The following is a 19,650-nucleotide window of genomic DNA, read 5'->3' as shown; positions in this document are numbered from 1 at the left end:
CTTGAACTGTATAGTAGTGTTTGAATCTATGTTGTTACATCAAATATTCCTAGTAAAATCCAACTAGTCATGGTTGGAGGATGAATTCATGAATGACACAATGACTATTTATTTAATAATTCAACCTTTGTCATGGAGGTATATTTTATTAGTATAATGTTCTGATTTTGTTCTTTCAAGGGCATGTATTTTTGTCAGAGAAAGTCCAAAGATTAATTTTTTTATTTAATAAGAATAAAACCAAATATAAAAACTAGGGCAGAGGAAAGAAATGGTATTTTGAAAATGATTGTCTTTGTTCCAGATACAGTATTGTCAGAAATGTAGCAATTCTGCAGAATAATTAGTGACAAATATCCTTAAATACCTGTTGAAAATAGGATTATGATTTTTAGGACTTTTTCTATGACAATAGAAATGAAATAACAATGGATGTGAAGGAAAGGTGTATTCACTGCCAAGATGTAGCAATCTAGTTTTAAAAGTAAAACTTGAGGTATTCTAAATTTGTGGTGTATGTGACTAAAATGGAAACAAGATACCTGCATAGGTGATTAAACCTCCACTTCCTCAGATCTTATAGATCTTATAGAATATGATAACAATTTTTCAGAGGCATTTATAAATGCAAAATATAAATAACACACTTAGAGATCCATTTGTGCTTTTAAATGCAGCCCAAAGTCTCCTATTTTCTGGAGGTGTATGCTTTTAAATGCAGCCCAAAGTCTCCTATTTTCTGGAGGTGCTTTTAAATGCAGCCCAAAGTCTCCTATTTTCTGGAGGTGTATGCTTTTAAATGCAGCCCAAAGTCTCCTATTTTCTGGAGGTGCTTTTAAATGCAGCCCAAAGTCTCCTATTTTCTGGAGGTGTATTTGAGGTGTATCTCCTCAAATAGCCTAAGTGTGAGAATTTCCTGTTCAAACGTGAAGTGACACATTGATGTCAAATCAACTTTTTCCATTCTTGCTTCACTCTGAGCCTTCACAGGGCACTCTGTGAAAGTCACAGACATTGCTTATTCTTGTCCTGGATTTATGTTTTTAAATTTCTCCTTTTATTACCCAGCTATAGCAGGCCTCTTTTATGAGAGTATCCTGACCTCCCTACTAAAGGATGCACGACTTTCTGGCCAACAGAAGGTATGTGTCTCTCCTCTCCTGTCTCTCTATTAGACCATCTCACTTAGTGGGAACTAATGAATATGAAATGTGACACAACTGAAATACAGTTTATATATGGCAAAATCAAAGTAGAACATTGTTTTTTAAAAAAATAATTTTAACTAAAAAGCAATCATAAAATATCAAATATGATGGAGCATTTCTCCAAGTATTTAAATTGTTTTCTGTAGAATGTTAATCAAGTGCATACACACAGGCATGAATGGGTTTGTATATAATATTAAGTGAAACCCAAAGACCTCATGACAGGGAACAATTAGTTTGAGATTTTATGATCAGTAGAGGTAAGTTTTTTGTATAATAATATGTTAATATATTTTTGCTAAATTTTTTAAACATGTTCTTGGAAAGGAATTCATTGTATAGCAAAGGCCAAACATAAAACCTCATACATGTGTTAGATTGAATACAACAATCCAAAATTTTAATAAAAATCAGATTGAGGTAAGTTCCTAAAGGCTAATTTAAACTTAATTGTAAGCAATGGAAGTATTTTTTAAAAAATCAAACATAGCATAAATGACATGTTAAACTAATTGAAGACACTAACTGATATAAATCAGAAATAGTACCATAGAAATGATGACTAAAATAATAATTAAAACTGATAATTATTGAGAACTTATAAGTGCCAGGTTGAGTGCTCAGTGTTACATGTATTATATATTACATAACCTTATTTCCATTTTAGATTATAATATGATACTAGATACTAAATATTGGAGAAGGAAATGGCAACCCACTCCAGTAAAGTTCTTGCCTGGAGAATCCCAGGGACGGGGGAGCCTGGTGGGCTTCCGTCTATGGGGTCGCACAGAGTCGGACATGACTGAAGTGACTTAGCAGCAGCAGATACTAAATAACTTTTTGAAGATCACATTTTGTAAATTTAAAAGCTGTAATTCATTTCCAGATATTTCTGACTACTGCATCAACTGTCTGAATTATTGTTACGTTATTTGGATTTTTCATAAGTAATCACCATCAGTTATACAACTAAAATGACCTTTACTAACTTTAACATCTATAGGATCTTTCCGGAAGTTTGAACCAACGGTGTCTTCCATAAATGACCTATACCTGTTTTTCATTTTGTGGGTTCAAATAATAGCCAAAATCACTTATCAACAACTTTTGTAAAATAAGTATATTTTAGTCTTTTTCTGTTGTTTTATTTTTCATATTGTTTAGTTTATATATGATTAGTGTGTCATGTGACATTTTACAATATATGAAACATTTCCTCAGTTTTTAATGATTTCTCAGAACCCCTCAACCATTCAAAATAAAAACCATTTGGTACCCCTTTTCACTGATCAAAGTAAGTCACCAAATAGTGTAATACAGTGCAGGAGATTGCTGTATATGCCAACATTACTCTCTCCTCATCTTTAAAGAACTTAGTCTTTAAATCATTATTAAATTTCAAAATTATTATAAATATAGGTGAATCTCTCTTGTTAATAGAACATTTTAATTTTAATACAAGCACTATGATTATTTTAAAATATTTCTGTGGAATCTGACTTCAGTGAGGATATTATTAGCCATGAACTTCTTTATTGCTCCATAATTTATTGCTTTTCATTGTTTCAACCAATAATATATTCTCAAATACAGAATATCTTTTTTTTAAAAAGTATTCTTTCATGAAAGGCTTGTTTAAAGTACTGAGGAATTTAGAAGCAGGCTTTACGTTTGTTCAGCTGCAAAGTGAACGCTAAACTCTTCGCCCCACCCATCTTATTATACTAAGGTTCTTATCTCACCCACGCCACTTATTCCTCAGTTCACTTAGAGCATGGTCCTTGACCTCACTCAGCTGCAAAGATGAATAACCAAGGAGTAACCTATGTAGAACACAAGGCAGTCAAGAGCTCAAAGAGACAGAAAATGAAACCTAAGATTTCTAAAAGTTCCAGTTCAATAACTGAGCAGGAATTAACATATGCAGAACTAAATCTTCAAAATGCTCCTCAGAATCTTCATGAGAATGACAAGAACTACCACTCCAAAGGTGAAACACTTACCAGTCACACAATGAAACTGTTCTAGGATGTGCAGTTGGGGTGCAGAGATGTGGAGGAAGAGCAGGGGGAAAGCTCGCATATTTTTCATTTTGAGAAAGGGAGTTTAAAGTTGGTTATGGTATTCTAATGTGAAATTGGAAGACTATTTTTATTCTGGCATTGCTACAATTTTAAGTCTTTGATCAACAACTCATTCACCATTATATTCGCTGAAAATGAAACATATATTAGAGAAAGACTACAGTGGTAGAAATGGGAAGGGGTCCAAGTTTATATCCATAAATCCCTGTTCATATCAGTTCTCATGTATGTAAAATCTAACCAACTGTCCCCATCACTCTTTCACTCTTTTCTCACTGTTTCCTTTTCTCTCCCTGCAGGTTCACCATCACCTTCAGAGAAGTTCATTGCTGGGATCCTGGGAATCATCTGCCTCATCTTGATGTCCGCTGTGGTGACAATGATCGTTGTTACTCCCTGTAAGTACATTTTTTAAAAACTATAAGGGAACTTTTCACTTTAATGATGGTCAGTCCTTTAAACATTTTCACAATATTATAGAATGTGCCTATCATTAAAATACATGCAATTAGACTAAATGTAGAATGTTATTTGGAATTTGTGAAATACATACAACACAAGATAATTACAGAGAGTATGTATATGGATATTCTGATTTCATAACTCAAAAGTATGCTCTAGGAGATTGAAAGATCTTATTGAGAAACACAAATTAATTTTTGAGATTGGTAAGAGGTGGTAAAATCTGCTCCTTTAGGTTTCTAAAATATATTTTCCACCAAATCTTCATTACCCAATTAATTTTTCTTGGTAAAATCAGCTTTATTCCAGGCTACTCTAATCCTAAACAATTTAGAGCAATGTTAATTTTTACAATGATTAATTTTGTAGCTACTGTAATACGGGAGCAGAATAACTCCTCTCCGATAGCAAGACTCCAGAAAGGTACATAATGATTTTAAAGCTCTGATATAAATACAATTTGTATTTTGTCTCTATCTTAAGCTAGTGAAAATAAGAAAAGATTTAGGGATAGAAGATAAATAACAAAATCGGGCAACAAACAGGCATAAATAATGATTATGGGAGAGTGTTTTTCCCTATGCAACAATATGATCACCATATCCATTGTTGGCAATTGACTCCAATTTTTGCCTGCTATAATACGGTAAAAGACAAATAATTTTGCTACTCTAAAATAGAAGTTTCATTTCTTGATTTTTAGTACATGTAAAAAGGAGATATTTTTATATGTTTGCTTTATATAGAAACATAAATTAGGGTATGCGAGACTGACGCTGTGAATGTATGAGTGAGATTTGTTTTATATGTACCAGCCTTGAGGGTGCATAGCTATGTTTTATATATATATATATACACATACATGTTTATATCTATGCATACATGTAAGTTAATTTTTGTTTTTTAAAATTCAAATTGCCTTTGAATAGTAATTCATAATCTTTTTCCAGAATTTCATTGTGGTTGTTATCCAAAAGAGTGGTTTACATATTCCAACAATTGCTATTCTATTAGTCTGGAAAAAGAAACATTGAATGGGAGTTTGAGGTCCTGCACTACTAAGAATTCTACTCTGCTTTACATAGATAATGAAGAGGAAATGGTAAGATATTAAGTGTTTCCAACACTTTATTAAAGGCTTGATTCAGTCAATAATATTTGTTAGAATTCACATGTGTTTTTGTACATATTTGTAGTTTGCTTATTTTAAGATCTGTTAATAACTTTATTTTCATTTTAAAACCATTAATGCATGTTTGGTAATTTCCAGTTCTTCTGCTCCTTGTTAGCAGGTGTCCTGATGGATCACCTTGTAAGGCTCACCTGAGTTACCTACAGGATTCTATCAATACAGGAGGAATGGTTTACCTGTGCCACCTCCAACAGTTAGGTTAGGCATTTGGTGTTCGGAAGTAAGAGGCCTAGGTCACTTTCATCTGATGGTGGGGAAGATACAGTTCGGTTCAGTCACTCAGTCGTGTCCGACTCTTTGCGACCCCATGAACCTCAGCACGCCAAGCCTCCCTGTCCATCAGCAACTCCCAGAGTCCACCCAAACCCATGGCCATTGTGTCCGTGATGCCATCCAGCCATCTCATCCTCTGTCGTCCCCTATACAAGATGCCGTAATTATTGTTCCCGCACCTCCCACCTTGTTCTCTCCTCATGGAGAAGTGATTAGAGATTACAGAGGATTAGCGTGGCTGGATAGTCTCAAACCTCTTCACTTTTCTTTTCCCACCATGCAGGGCTCTCCTTTCTTGTGTCTTTGATTAGTTCCCGTGTCTACAGTTCAACTGAGCAGGGAGTAACAGAGAGAAATGATTCTCTGACCCCTTGTCTCGTCCACTGGATTCCACAGAAATAGATTACTTTGGGGTTTATCTAGTCAAAGGATGGTGTCAGACTAAGAAAAACAAATCTTTGGCTCTCATGTCACTTATTTTCTCGATTTCATTCCCTTAATTTTCTTCTAAAACTGAAATTCTGAGGAACATATAATAGTAGAGAAATGCAATTATATACTCACAGTATCCAGAAAAAAAGAACATCACAGAATCTTAAAACTTACTTAAAGCCATGTTATGTTAGTTTTGACATGAGTAAAAAATAGATTACATAAATCAGAATTTTCCTTACTGCACGTATTCAGTTACTCCACCTTCTTATCCCTCAGGCTTAATGTTACAATTCACAGCTGTCAATATCCCCACGTTGGTATACTAAGTGTCTTCTTTTGTGGGGTCTGTACAACTAATCCATGTCTTTGTAAATACTCCCTTTATTAAATGGTCCTCAAAAAAAAAAAAAAAAAGAATTTTCCTTATTAACATTAGAAAACAGTGAAACTGATAAGTATAAATGTTTGAATTAATTTGAATCAAAAGTACAGACATGGTTAATATTTATGGCAATATTAAAAATTCCAACTTGCAACTTTTATGATTTTAGTATTACATTTATAATTTAACATGCTCATTCTATTCAAAGAACTAAGTTCAGTTCAGTTCAGTCACTCAGTCATGTCCAACTCTGAAACCCCATGGACTGCAGCACGCCAGGCTTCCCTGTCCATCACCAACTCTCAGACCTTGCTCAAACTCACGTCCATTGAGTTTGTCTTCCAACCATCTCATCCTCTGTCATCCCCTTCTCTTGCCTTCAATCTTTCCCAGCATCAGGTCTTGTCCAATGAGTCAGTTCTTCACAGCAGGTGACCAAAGTACTGGAGTTTCTGCTTCAGCATCAGTACTTCCAATGAATACTCAGGACTGATTTCCTTTAGGATGGACTGGTTTGATCTCCTTGTAGTCCAAGGGACTCTCAAGAGTCTTCTCCAACACCACAGATCAAAAGCATCAGTTCTTCAGCGCTCAGCTTTCCTTATGGCTCAACTCTCACATCCATACATGACTACTGGAAAAATCATAGCTTTGACTTAGATGGACCTTTGTCAGCAATGTCTCTGCTTTTAATATGCTATCTAGGTTGGTCATAGCTTTTCTTCCAAGGAGCAAGTGTCTTTTTAATTTCAGGGCTGCAGTCATCATCTGCAGTGGTTTTGGAGCCCAAGAAAATAAAGTCTGTAACTGTTTCCATTGTTTCCCCATCTATTTACCATGAAGTGATAGGACCAGATGCCATGATCTTAGTTTTTCAAATGTTTAGTTTCAAGACAGCTTTTTCACTCTTCTGTTTCACTTTCATCAAGAGGCTATTCAGTTCCTCTTCGCTTTCTGCCATAAGGGGGGTGTCATCTGCATATATGAGGTTATTAAGATTTCTCCTGGCAATCTTGATTCCAGCTTGTGCTTCATCCAGCTTGCCATTTCATATGATGTACTCTGCATAAAGTTAAGTAAGCAGGGTGACAATATAAAGCCTTGATGTACTCCTTTCCCAATTTGGAACCAGTCCATTGTTCTATGTCTGATTCTGTCGCTTCTTGACCTGCATACAGATTTCTCAGGAGGCAGGTAAGGCAGGTAAGAAATACCAATTTCTCTGGTATTCCAATCTCTTTAAGAATTTTCCAGTTGTGATCCACAGTCCAAGGCTTTGGTGTAGTCAACTTTTATGTATTACAGTGTTAGATGTAAAATCTAACATACTCATTTTGTTCAAAGAACTAAAGATCCTATGAAAGAATGCATCCTTTGACTTGCATTTTAAAAATTAATAGAAATCTTTCATAATGATATTTAAGTGAAAATTATTTATTTTGGGCTAGAAATTTCTGATGTCCCTGCCAGTTATGTCATGGATTCCAGTCTTTCGAAGAGGTCGCAATCATCCATGGATGTGGCTAAATGGTTCAATTTGCAAACTAAAGTAAGTTTTTAAAATGAATGCTATATAGAGGAGGAAAAATACAAAAAAAATTAATAATATGAATATATTTGTTGTCATTGAATTATAGAAAGCTGAAGAAGATGTTGAAAGTTAATAAAATGTTCATATAAATGTTCAAAAATAGGCCACTCAGTAGCCCATTTTCCTAATAACAAACTCTTACTGAAATTTTATTAAAAACATCATTACCCATTTTCAAAATATCTTTTATTACAGTTACATAAAAATACTATTGTTTCATGAGTTGTCTTCATAGAATATAACAGAATTATGCATTTTTTTCCATGACAGGATAACAGACCATTCACCTGTTGAACATAACTGTGCTGTACTATCCTCGGGGGGCATTAAAGCAGAAGGCTGTCAGATTCCAAATGCATATAATTGCAAGCATAAGCTTGAGAATTAAAAAGTGAGTTTGGATGCTGTTGAGTAATTTTATCTTTTATGAAAAGGAAATAATGTTATGATCACATAAATTTTGAAATGAATTATGTTGTTTGTTCTAATAAGGTTTCAAAAACCTTTGAAAGAAAACATCAAAATTCTGTAAATTCCTTCAATAAAAGTTCAAAGTAAAAATAAAAATTCAAAAAAAATTCCTTCAATAAAAAATAAATTAATTTAAAAAACTGTTTAAATATAATATGCATACCAAAAAGTATAGATATCACTTTTGTGTCTGGCCTTTTTTCTCAACAATATGTTTATGACATTCAAACTTTCTAAAATGTCACTTGTTTTCTGAGTCTGTTTATTTGAGAACAAAGACCAAAAGTAGTTTAGCAATTACCAAGAGCTATGGGGAGATGAGAAAGGAAATGACTGCTACTTGATCAGTGATTAATATTTTCTAGATATTGATAGTGGTGATGGTTTTAAAATGTGAACATTTTTAAAATCACTGATTTATACAGTTTAAATGGATGGATTTTATGGTGTGTAAATTGTACCTCAATAAATCTGTTTTAAAAAAACTTTCTTGGGACTGCATTTAATATTTAAAATAATTTGTAAAGAGAGTCATTTTTACAGTATTGGCTGTTTCCGTCAATATTCTTTATCCTTCCATGAGTTAGGTTTTCTTTAAATTTTCCCCGTCAGATTTTGTGTTTCTCTATTTTGAGATGTTAAATATACATGGGTGTTTCATAGCCATGATTTTGTAAATGACACTCTTATTTTTCAAATTTTAGTAATTTTTGGTGCAGTAAAGAGTAGTATATTGAGGTTTACATGTTGGTCTTATAGTCAATAATTTCTCTGACTTTGTATTAATTCCATCATTTCAAATATTTATTCTTATGGATTTTATATGAGATATGTATATCTTTATATAACAGCTGTTCATATCTTTTTTCCATGTGCTATTATTTTTTTTCTTGACTTATTTTTATAGGCTACAATTTAATTTCCAAAGTTGAATAGAAGGTACAGTAAAGGTTCTGTATCTATCTCTTCTTAGTCAAGGAAGAGATTTCAATATATCATCGTTAAATATGAGATTTACCTTAAGGTTTTTTCATCATATATTTCTCATGTGAAACCATAATATTCTCATTTTTCAAACAAATTTTATGATCTAGTTGATGTTGATGTTACATTTGCATTATTTTCCATCAGTTGGAATGGTAAATGTTTTCTTTGTATAACGATTATGAAGTAAAATACCTTTATTTCTTCCATTAAACCAATATTAAATCAATCTTGCACTTCTAAAATAAAATCACAATGATCATCTGTGTTACCCAATTTCTTAAAAATTCAGTGCATATGCTATATGTAGATTAAGTTATTTTTCTTCATTTATGTTCACAAAGAACTTTAACTGAGTTTTCAGTTATGTTATATATACTTGACAGGTCAGGAAGTATTTCTCTTTTTCTTTTACCTGAAACTTTGTGAAAGAGTACTGCTACATTTTTAAGTGTTATTTTCCACTACCAATGCCATCTGAGCATCTAGAACTATTTTGTAGAAAGGTTTATATAATAAACTTAATGTTTTACAATATATGCTAGGTTTACTCAGGTTTTTTGTTTTTTTTTTGCTGTGCTTTATTTTGGTAATTTGTATTTTAGGATTTTTCTATTTTATATGGACACTAAAATGTATTCATAATATTGCTTTTTATCTGCTTAATATCTGTAAAAACTATACATTATACCTTTATTTATTATCAGTTCAGTTCAGTTGCTCAGTCGTGTCCGACTCTTTGCAACCCCATGAATCGCAGCACGCCAGGTCTCCCTGTCCATCACCATCTCCTGGAGTTCACTCAGACTCATGTCCATCGAGTCGGTGATGCTATCCAGCCATCTCATCCTCTATCGTCCCCTTTTCCTCCTACCCCCAATCCTCCCATCATTAGGGTCTTTTCCAATGAGTCAACTCTTCGCATGAGGTGGCCAAAGTATTGGAGTTTCAGCTTTAGCATCAGTCCTTCCAAAGAACACTCAGGGCTGATCTCCTTTAGAATGGACTGGTTGGATCTCCTTGCAGTCCAAGGGACTCTCAAGAGTCTTCTCCAACACCACAGTTCAAAAGCATCAATTCTTCTGTGCTCAGCTTTCTTCACAGTCCAACTCTTGCATCTATACATGAACACTGGAAAAACCATAGCCTTGACTAAATGGACCTTTGTTGGCAAAATAATGTCTCTGCTTTTCAATATGTTATCTAGGTTGGTCACAAATTTTCTTCCAAGGTGTAAGCGTCTTTTAATTTCATGGCTTCAGTCATCATCTGCAGTGATTTTGGAGCCCAAAAAGATAAAGTCTGACACTATTTTCACTGTTTCCCCATCTATTTCCCATGAAGTGATGGGACCGGATGCCATGATCTTCGTTTTCTGACTGTTGAGCTTTAAGCCAAATTTTTCACTCTCCTCTTTCACTTTCATCAAGAGGCTTTTTAGTTCCTCTTCACTTTCTGCCATAAGGGTGGTGTCATCTGCATATCTGAGCTTATTGATATTTCTCCCGGCAATCTTGATCCCAGCTTGTACTTCTTCCAGCCCAGCGTTTCCCATTATGTACTCTGCATATAAGTTAAATAAGCAGGGTAACAATATACAGCCTTGATGTACTCCTTTCCCTATTTGGAACCAGTCTGTTGTTCCATGTCCAGTTCTAACTGTTGCTTCCTGACCTGCAAACAGGTTTCTCAAGAGGCAGGTCAGGTGGTCTGGTATTCCCATCTCTTTCAGAATTTTCCACAGTTGACTATGATCCACACAGTCAAAGGCTTTGGCATAGTCAATAATGCAGAAATAGATGTTTTTCTGGCACTCTCTTGCTTTTTCCATGATCCAGCAGATGTTGGCAATTTGATCTCTGGTTCCTCTGCCTTTTCTAAAACCAGCTTGAACATCTGGAAGATCATGGTTCACGTATTGCTGAAGCCTGGCTTGGGGAATTTTGAGCATTACTTTACTAGCATGTGAGATGAGTGCAATTGTGCGGTAGTTTGAGCATTCTTTGGCATTGCCTTTCTTTGGGATTGGAATGAAAACTGACCTTTTCCAGCCCTGTGGCCACTGCTGAGTTTTCCAAATTTCCTGGCATATTGAGTGTGGCACTTTCACAGCATCATCTTCCAGGATTTGAAATAGCTCAACTGGAATTCCATCACCTCTGCTAGCTTTGTTCATAGTGATACTTTCTAAGGCCCACTTAACTTCACATTCCAGGATGTCTGGCTCTAAGTGAGCGATCACACCATCGTGATTATCTTGGTCATGAAGATCTTTTTTGTACAGTTCTTCTGTGTATTTCTGCCCCCTCTTCTTAATATCTTGTGCTTCTGTAAGGTCCATACCATTTCTGTCTTTTATTGAGCCCATCTTTGCATGAAATGTTCCCTCGGTATCTCTAATTTTCTTGAAGAGATCTCTAGTTTCCCAGTCTGTTGTTTTCCTTTATTTCTTTGTATTGATCTCTGAGGAAGGCTTTCTTATCTCTTGCTAGTCTTTGGAACTCTGCATTCAAATGCTTATATCTTTCCTTTTCTCCTTTGCTTTTCACTTCTCTTCTTTTCACAGCTGTTTGTAAGGCCTCCTTAGACAGCCATTTTTCTTTTTTGCATTTCTTTTCCATGGGGATGGTCTTGATCCCTGTCTCCTCTACAATGTCACGAACCTCAGTCCATAGTTCATCAGGCATTCTATCTATCAGATCTAGGCCCTTAAATCTATTTCTCACTTCCACTGTATAATCATAAGGGATTTGATTTAGGTCATACCTGAATGGTCTAGTGGTTTTCCCTACTTTCTTCAATTTCAGTCTGAATTTGGCAATAAGGAGTTCATGGTCTGAGCCACAGTCAGCTCCTGGTCTTGTTTTTGCTGACTGTATGGAGCTTCTCCATCTTTGGCTGCAAAGAATATAATCAATCTGATTTCAGTCTTGACCATCTGGTGATGTCCATGTGAGAGTCTTCTCTTGTGTTGTTGGAAGAGGATGTTTGCTATGACCAGTGCGTTCTCTTGGCAAAACTCTATTAGCCTTTGCCCTGCTTCATTCTGTATTCCAAGGCCAAATTTGCCTGTTACTCCAGGTGTTTCTTGACTTCCTACTTTTGCATTCCAGTCCACTATAATGAAAAGAACATCTTTTTTGGGTGTTAGTTCTAAAAGATCTTGTAGGTCTTCATAGAACCATTCAACTTCAGCTTCTTCAGCGTTACTGGTTGGGGCATAAACTTGGATTACTCTGATATTGAATGGTTTGCCTTGGAAACGAACAGAGACCATTCTGTTGTTTTTGAGATTGCATCCAAGTACTGCATTTTGGACTCTTTTGTTGACCATGATGGCTACTCCATTTCTTCTGAGGGATTCCTGCCCGCAATAGTAGATATAATGGTCATCTGAGTTAAATTCACCCATTCCAGTCCATTTTAGTTCGCTGACTCCTAGAATGTTGATGTTCACTCTTGCCAGCTCCTGTTTGACCACTTCCAATTTGCCTTGATTCATGGACCTAACATTCCAGGTTTCTATGCAATATTGCTCTTTACAGCATCGGACCTTGCTTCTATCACCAGTCCCATCCACAGCTGGGTATTATTTTTGCTTTGGCTCCATCCCTTCATTCTTTCTGGAATTGTTTCTGCACTGATCTCCAGTAGCATACTGGGCACCTACTGACCTGGGGAGTTCCTCTTTCAGTATCCTATCATTTTGCCTTTTCATACTGTTCATGGGGTTCTCAAGGCACAAATACTGAAGTGGTTTGCCATTCCCTTCTCCAGTGGACCACATTCTGTCAGACCTCTCCACCATGTCCCGCCTGTCTTGGGTGGCCCCACAGGGCATGGCTTAGTTTCATTGAGTTAGACAAGGCTGTGGTCCTAGTGTGATTAGATTGACTAGTTTTCTGTGAGTATGGTTTCAGAGTGTCTGCCCTCTGATGCCCTCTTGTAACACCTACCATCTTACTTGGGTTTCTCTTACCTTGGACGTGGGGTATCTCTTCACGCCTGTCCAGCAAAGCACAGCTGTTGCTCCTTACCTTGAACGAGGGGTATGTCCTCACCGCCACCCCTCCTGACCTTGAACGTGGAGTAGCTCCTCTCGGCCCTCCAGCCACTGCTCCTTGGACCTGGGGTAACTCCTCCCGGCCACCGCCCCTGGCCTCAGATGCGGGGTAGCTCCTCTCGGCTGCTGCCCCTGACCTCGGACGTGGGGTAGCTCCTTTTGGCTGCTGCCCCTCAGGCATGGGGTCCTTCCAGCTTCTACTCTGACCTTGGATGTGGGGTAGCTCCTCTTGGCCACGCTTATGCGCCATCGAAGCCGCCTTGTGCACTTGTGCGCTGTCACTGCCTTATTTTTATTATACATGTAAAAGATTTGATTCCTCCCAAAAAAGGGGGGTTTTTTTTGGCCTCACCTCATGGCCTGTGGGTCTTACTTCCCCAAACAGGTATTGAACTTGGGCCATCAGCAGTGAGAACATGGAGTCCTTACTACTGAAGTGAAGTGAAGTCGCTCAGTCATGTCCGACTCTCTGCGACCCCATGGACAGTAGCCTACCAGGCTCCGCCATCCAGTGGATTTTCTAGGTAAGAATACTGGAGTGGGCTGCCATTTCCTTGTCCAGGGGATCTTCCCAACCCAGGGATCCAACCCAGGTCTCCTGCATTGCAGACAGATGCTTTACCATCTGAGCCACCAGAGAATTCCCTTCCTTACCACTGAACCACCTGGAAATTCCCCCTTTTCAATTTTTTTCAGCAGTCTTTTATCAATTTTATTAAATATATTCAATAAGAATACATTTGGTCTTGTTGTTTCTCCATATTGCAATTTTGTCCTTTGTCTTGATTTTGCACTAATTATTGTTTTCTTCCTTCTACTTCATTTGGCTTTTATTTCACCTAATTTTAGCTTTTTCATTTTTAATTTCTTGTGGTGCAAGCTTGGATTTCTACTTTGTTTTGTTTTATTTTATTTGTAAAGTAAGCATGTAAGGCAGTTAAGCAGATATTTGGTTTTGTATTTATCTTGTAATTCTTATAAAATTTTTGAACATTCATTGTGGTCATTTCTATGGTCCACTTGTTATTCAGACATTTATGACCAAATTTGGGGCTTCCCTGGTAGCTCAGACGGTAAAGCGTCTGCCTACAATGCAGGAGACCTGGGTTCGACCCCTGGGTCGGGAAGATCCCCTGGAGAAGGATATGGCAACCCACTCCAGTATTCTTGCCTGGAAAATCCCATGGACTGGGGAACCTGGTAGGCTACAGTCCATGGGGTCACAAAGAGTCAGACACGACAGCGACTTCACTTTCACTTTCATGACCAAATTTAAAACCATCTAAGGATTTTCAAATTTTTGGTTATTGACTTCTACTTATGGAAAGAGTGTTCTATTTGGTTAGAGAATTTTCTGTGATGCTAGAAATGTTCAACATCTGTTCAGTGTGGTGTGAATAGGAACCAATATTAAAATATTCCTTATTTGTAACTAACTAAAAGTTAAATTTAAATACCCACCTTTCAGGGCTTCCTTGGTGGCTCAGACAGTAAAAAACCTACCTACAATGTGGGAGACCTGGGTTCGATCTCTGGACTGAGGAGATCCCGTAGAGGAGGGCATGGCAACTCACTCTAGTATTCTTCCCTGGAGAATCCCCATGGACAGAGGAGCCTGGCAAGCCACAGTCCATGGGGTCACAGAGAGTCAGACACGACTGAACAACTAAGCACAGCAGAGCACAGCACCCACCTTTCAAGTGCTCAGTTGTCAACCTGTCTAGAGGCTAATGCAGTGACACCATTACTATATGCTATATGAATATGCTTGGAATATGATTTATTGTGTATTTTTGAAGTTTTCTGTTTGCTCTTAGTTTTATTGATCTTTTATATTGTTTTTCTATCTCTATTTATTTTTCCTTCGATCTTTGTTATTTCCTCCTATCGATTAACTTTGGCCTTTGTTCTTCTTTTTGAGGTTCTGTGAAGTGGAAGATCAGGTTGTTCATTTGATCTCTTTGTTTCTTCTTAATATTGGTGTTTCTTGCTATCACTCCAAAAAATTTCAAAAGTTTATTAACAGACTCTAACGAGTTCAGCCATGTATATTGTCAAGATGCTGTCAACAACCCATTGCTCTCTCAGATCTGCATCCTTGAAAATGAAATGGCTCCTACTTTGGGAACAGTGTACAGATGTACATTCCAAGGACAGAGGAGCTTCCAATTGCATGGTCAACTAGTAGTTATGACCTCCTGAAGACCTCCCCCAACACTCCAACAGCAGATGTAGGGATAATGGTGGTATATCTGTACAGTGGAATGTTACTCAGCAATTAAAAAGAATGAACTCTTGATATACAATAGCATGAATGAATATCTAAATAATGATGCTGAGTGAAAGAAGTCAGAAAAAGTACATACTGTACACTTTCACATTTATACATTTCTAGAAAATGCAAACCAATCTAAAGTGACAGAAAGCATACCAGTGGTCATGTGGTGTTGAAGGTGGGCAAAGAGTGGCAAAGAGAGGGTTGTGAAGAGACACAAGCAAATTTTTTGGAGTAAAATAAATATTCATACCATACTCGTTCCAATAATTTCACAGGTATGAATATATGTCAAATGTCATATTCTACAGTTTGTGCCATGCTTAGCTGTTCAGTCATGTCTGACTCTTTGTGACCCTGGACTGTAGCCCACAGGCTCCTCTGTCCATGGGGATTCTCCAGGCAAGAATGTTGGAGTGGGTTTCCATGCCCTCTTTCAGGGGATCTTCCAAACCCAGAGATCAGACCCAGGTCTCCTGCATTGCAGGCCAATTCTTTACCATTTGAGCCACCAGGGAAGCTCATTCTAAAGTTTCAATATCCATAATGTATTGAATATCAAGTATTCCTCAAGAAAGCTAATTTTCAAAAAGTATGCCTTCTCAGAAGGAGTATGCCAGCTCCAGCTATTTGTAGTTTTGACATTGCTTGATTGATAGCAGTTCTCTTCTAATTTAACATATTTGGTGAATCTCTTTATGCATTGCCATGCTTCTCTTTTGTTCAGTGATCAATTCACCTCTCCCTGATTCAATATCAAATGGTCTAAATTATTATTTTCATATTATGTAGCTTAGCATTTATCATTCCAAATTCTCTTATTCTTTAACTTTGGAAATATCATGACTCTTGTTGGCTGCTTGTCCTACCATAGACATTTTAGAATTAAATGATTAAGTTCAAAGAAAAAATTGAGTTAAGATTTGTTTTAGTTTCTCTAAACTTCCAAAACACTTTAGGGAGAGGAAACATATTTAACATTATTACATCTTTCTATGCATTGTTAAGAGCTATGTCTCTAGTAATTTAGATTTTTTTTAATATTTATGAATTTTTTATATTTTTCTACATAGGATTTTCATTTTTTATTGTTAACTCCTAATATCTAATTTTTCTAATATAAATGGTATCTTTTATTAAACAAAACTTTATGAAAATAAAGCACTCATCAGTTCAGTTCAGTTCAGTTTAGTCCAGTCTCTCAGTCGTGTCCAACTCTTTGCGACCCCATGAATCGCAGCACGCCAGGCCTCCCTGCCCATCACCAACTCCCAGAGTTCACCCAGACTCACGTCCATCAAGTCAGTGATGCCATCCAGCCATCTCATCCTCTATCGTCCCCTTCTCCTCCTGCACCCAATCCCTCCCAGCATCAGAGTCTTTTCCAATGACTCAACTCTTCACATGAGGTGGCCAAAGTACAGGAGTTTCAGCTTTAGCATCATTCCCTCTAAAGAAATCCCAGGGCCGATCTCCTTCAGAATGGACTGGTTGGATCTCCTTGCAGTCCAAGGGACTCTCAAGAGTCTTCTCCAACACCACAGTTCAAAAACATCAATTCTTTGGCGCTCAGCCTTCTTCACAGTCCAACTCTCACATCCATACATGACCACAGGAAAAACCATAGCCTTGACTAGACGAACCTTTGCTGGCAAAGTAATGTCTCTGCTTTTCAATATGTTATCTAGGTTGGTCATAACTTTCCTTCCAAGGAGTAAGTGTCTTTTAATTTCATGGCTGCAGTCACCATCTGCAGTGATTTTGGAGCCCAAAAAAATAAAGTCTGACACTGTTTCCACTGTTTCCCCATCTATTTCTCATGAAGTGATGGGACCAGATGCCATGATCTTCGTTTTCTGTATGTTGAGCTTTAAGGCAACTTTTTCACTCTCCTCCTTCACTTTCATCAACAGGCTTTTGAGTTCCTCTTCACTCTCTGCCGTAAGGGTGGTGTCATCTGCATATCTGAGCTTATTGGTATTTCTCCCGGCAATCTTGATTCCAGCTTGTGCTTCTTCCAGCCCAGTATTTCTCATGATGTACTCTGCATAGAAGTTAAATAAGCAGGGTGACAATATACAGCCTTGACGTACTCCTTTTTCTATTTGGAACCAGTCTGTTGTTCCATGTCCAGTTCTAACTGTTGCTTCCTGACTTGCATACAGATTTCTCAAGAGGCAGGTCAGGTGGTCTGGTATTCCCATGTCTTTCAAAACTTTCCACAGTTTATTGTGATCCACACAGTCAAAGGCTTTGGCATAGTCAATAAAGCAGAAATCAATGTTTTTCTGGAACTCTCTTGTTTTTTCGATGATCCAGCTGATGTTGGCAATTTGATGTCCGGTTCCTCTGCCTTTTCTAAAGCACTCACAAAGAAATCCAAATAAATCATTGCTGCTGCTGCTGCTGCTGCTAAGTCACTTCAGTAGTATCCAACTCTGTGCTACCCCATAGACAGCAGCCCACCAGGCTCCCCCGTCCCTGGGATTCTCCAGGCAAGAACACTGGAGTGGGTTGCCATTTCCTTCTCTAATGAATGAAAGTGAAAAGTGAAATTGAAGTCTCTCAGTCATATCCAACTCTTAACAACCCCATGGACTGCAGCCTACCAGGCTCCTCCATCCATGGGATTTTCCAAGCAACAGTACTGGAGTGGGGTGACATTGCCATCTCCAAATAAATCATTATGTGTATATTATTAATTTTTACAATTGTTATGGGTTAAATTGTGTTACCAAAAAATATATTTGCTGAAATCTTAACTCCCATGCTTGTGAACATGACCATTTTTGGAAATGGTGTCATTGCAGGTGTATTCAAGGTAAAATAGGTCAAGGTGTCCTATTTGGAAATAGAATTTCTGTAGATGCCACTAAGGAAAGGCCTAATCAAATATGATGGGGCTATTTATAAAAAGAGGCGTATTTGTACAGTGACACAAAAGAAAAATGTTGTATGGTACCAAGGGCAAAGACTAGAGTGACACAGGGACAAACCAAGAGATGAAAAGAAATGTCAGAAGTTAGGAAGAAGTAATGAAGGATTTACCAGAGTCTCACAAAATTTGGTCCTGCCAACACTTGATTTATTTTGAACTGCTGACCTACAAAACTATATAGAAAAAAATTATGTTGTTTTAAGGCACCTAAGCTGTGACACTTTGTTATGCCACCCCCAAGAAATAAATACAACACCTCTGTAACTCAGCTTCAGATTATTAAACACAATATTACCATCAACTGAGAAATGCCCCTTGTACATTATCTCCAGGAATAATCCCTCATCATGGTAACTAATATTTATTATCAATTACTATTCCTTCTGGGAGCAAGTTCACACTGTATATTTCTTGTCCTAAATTTCTAATATCAGAGTTTTGATTTATCTCATTTCACTCTATATAAATAAGTGGAATTTTATAGGATAAACTATTATGTGTCTGTTTTCTTTTGCTCAGAATTGTTTGTGATATTAATTGACAAAGATGTGAACAAATAGTTTAATAAAAATAAATGCTATCAAGAGATGCTCAGGTAATACAGAATTGTAATTTATTTGACACAAAACAAAAGTATTTTTGGTAAATATTTTATTGGTAAAATCAAAAAGATTGCTAACACGCTTTTATAGCAAAGATGTCAGAAAGTATCACCCTTGAACATTGTTATTTGGATATAACAGGTGTATAATCTCTATGTAAACAATAAATATCAATTAAAATGTAGTATGTACATCTGTTGACACAGAAATTACATTCATGGATATATCCCGTATAGGTAAGATGTATAGAAAATAACACTTAATATATTAAGTTCTTTTTACTGTAAAGTTTTTCTATAATTACAAAACTCTGGGGAAAACCTAAATACTCATTGAAATAAACTGGTTTAATAAATTTTGGCACATCCATTTAGTGCAATGAAAAAGTGAAAGTGAAGTCACTCAGGCATGTCTGACTCTTTGCAACCCTGTGAACTGAGCCTACCAGGCTGCTCTGTCCATGGGATTTTCCAAGCAAGAGTACTGGAGTAGGTTGCTATTTCCTTCTCCAGGGATTTAGTGCAACACTTGCAATCTTTTACAAAAAATGAGACAGCTCTTTAAGTACTGACATGGAACAATCTGCAAGATACTTTTTACATTAAAATATAAAGAAACATAACCATTATCTATAGTTATCCAGGAAACTAGTTATGTATTTGCCTCTAACAAGGAAACTAGGTAAAT

The 19,650-nt window shown here is 36.8% G+C and overlaps 1 protein-coding gene across 2 annotated transcripts; it reads left to right on the top strand.

Annotated features, from left to right (window-relative positions):
- Positions 1 to 922: 922 nt before the first annotated feature.
- LOC147372712 (NKG2-A/NKG2-B type II integral membrane protein-like) lies at positions 923 to 8,346 on the top strand. 2 transcript variants are annotated; one of them, XM_086404123.1, is made up of 6 exons: positions 923 to 1,142; positions 3,595 to 3,693; positions 4,127 to 4,180; positions 4,708 to 4,859; positions 7,488 to 7,588; positions 7,901 to 8,346. In XM_086404123.1, exons 2-6 carry the CDS (start codon positions 3,657 to 3,659, stop codon positions 8,016 to 8,018), a joined length of 462 nt encoding a protein of 153 aa, XP_086260249.1. In that variant the 5' UTR covers positions 923 to 1,142; positions 3,595 to 3,656; the 3' UTR covers positions 8,019 to 8,346. The 2 variants fall into 2 exon arrangements, with proteins under 2 accessions (XP_086260249.1, XP_086260247.1); XM_086404121.1 differs by lacking the exon at positions 923 to 1,142 and adding an exon at positions 2,516 to 3,201.
- The last annotated feature ends 11,304 nt before the right edge of the window (positions 8,347 to 19,650 follow it).

The sequence above is a fragment of the Bos grunniens genome, chromosome 5 (assembly GCF_055505025.1).
Source record: "Bos grunniens cultivar Pamir isolate PY7600 chromosome 5, Bosgru_T2T1.0, whole genome shotgun sequence".
NCBI classification, from domain to species: Eukaryota; Metazoa; Chordata; class Mammalia; order Artiodactyla; family Bovidae; genus Bos; species Bos grunniens.
The sequence above is the reverse complement of the archived record's forward strand: the minus strand, read 5'-3'. Positions and strand labels throughout refer to the sequence as shown.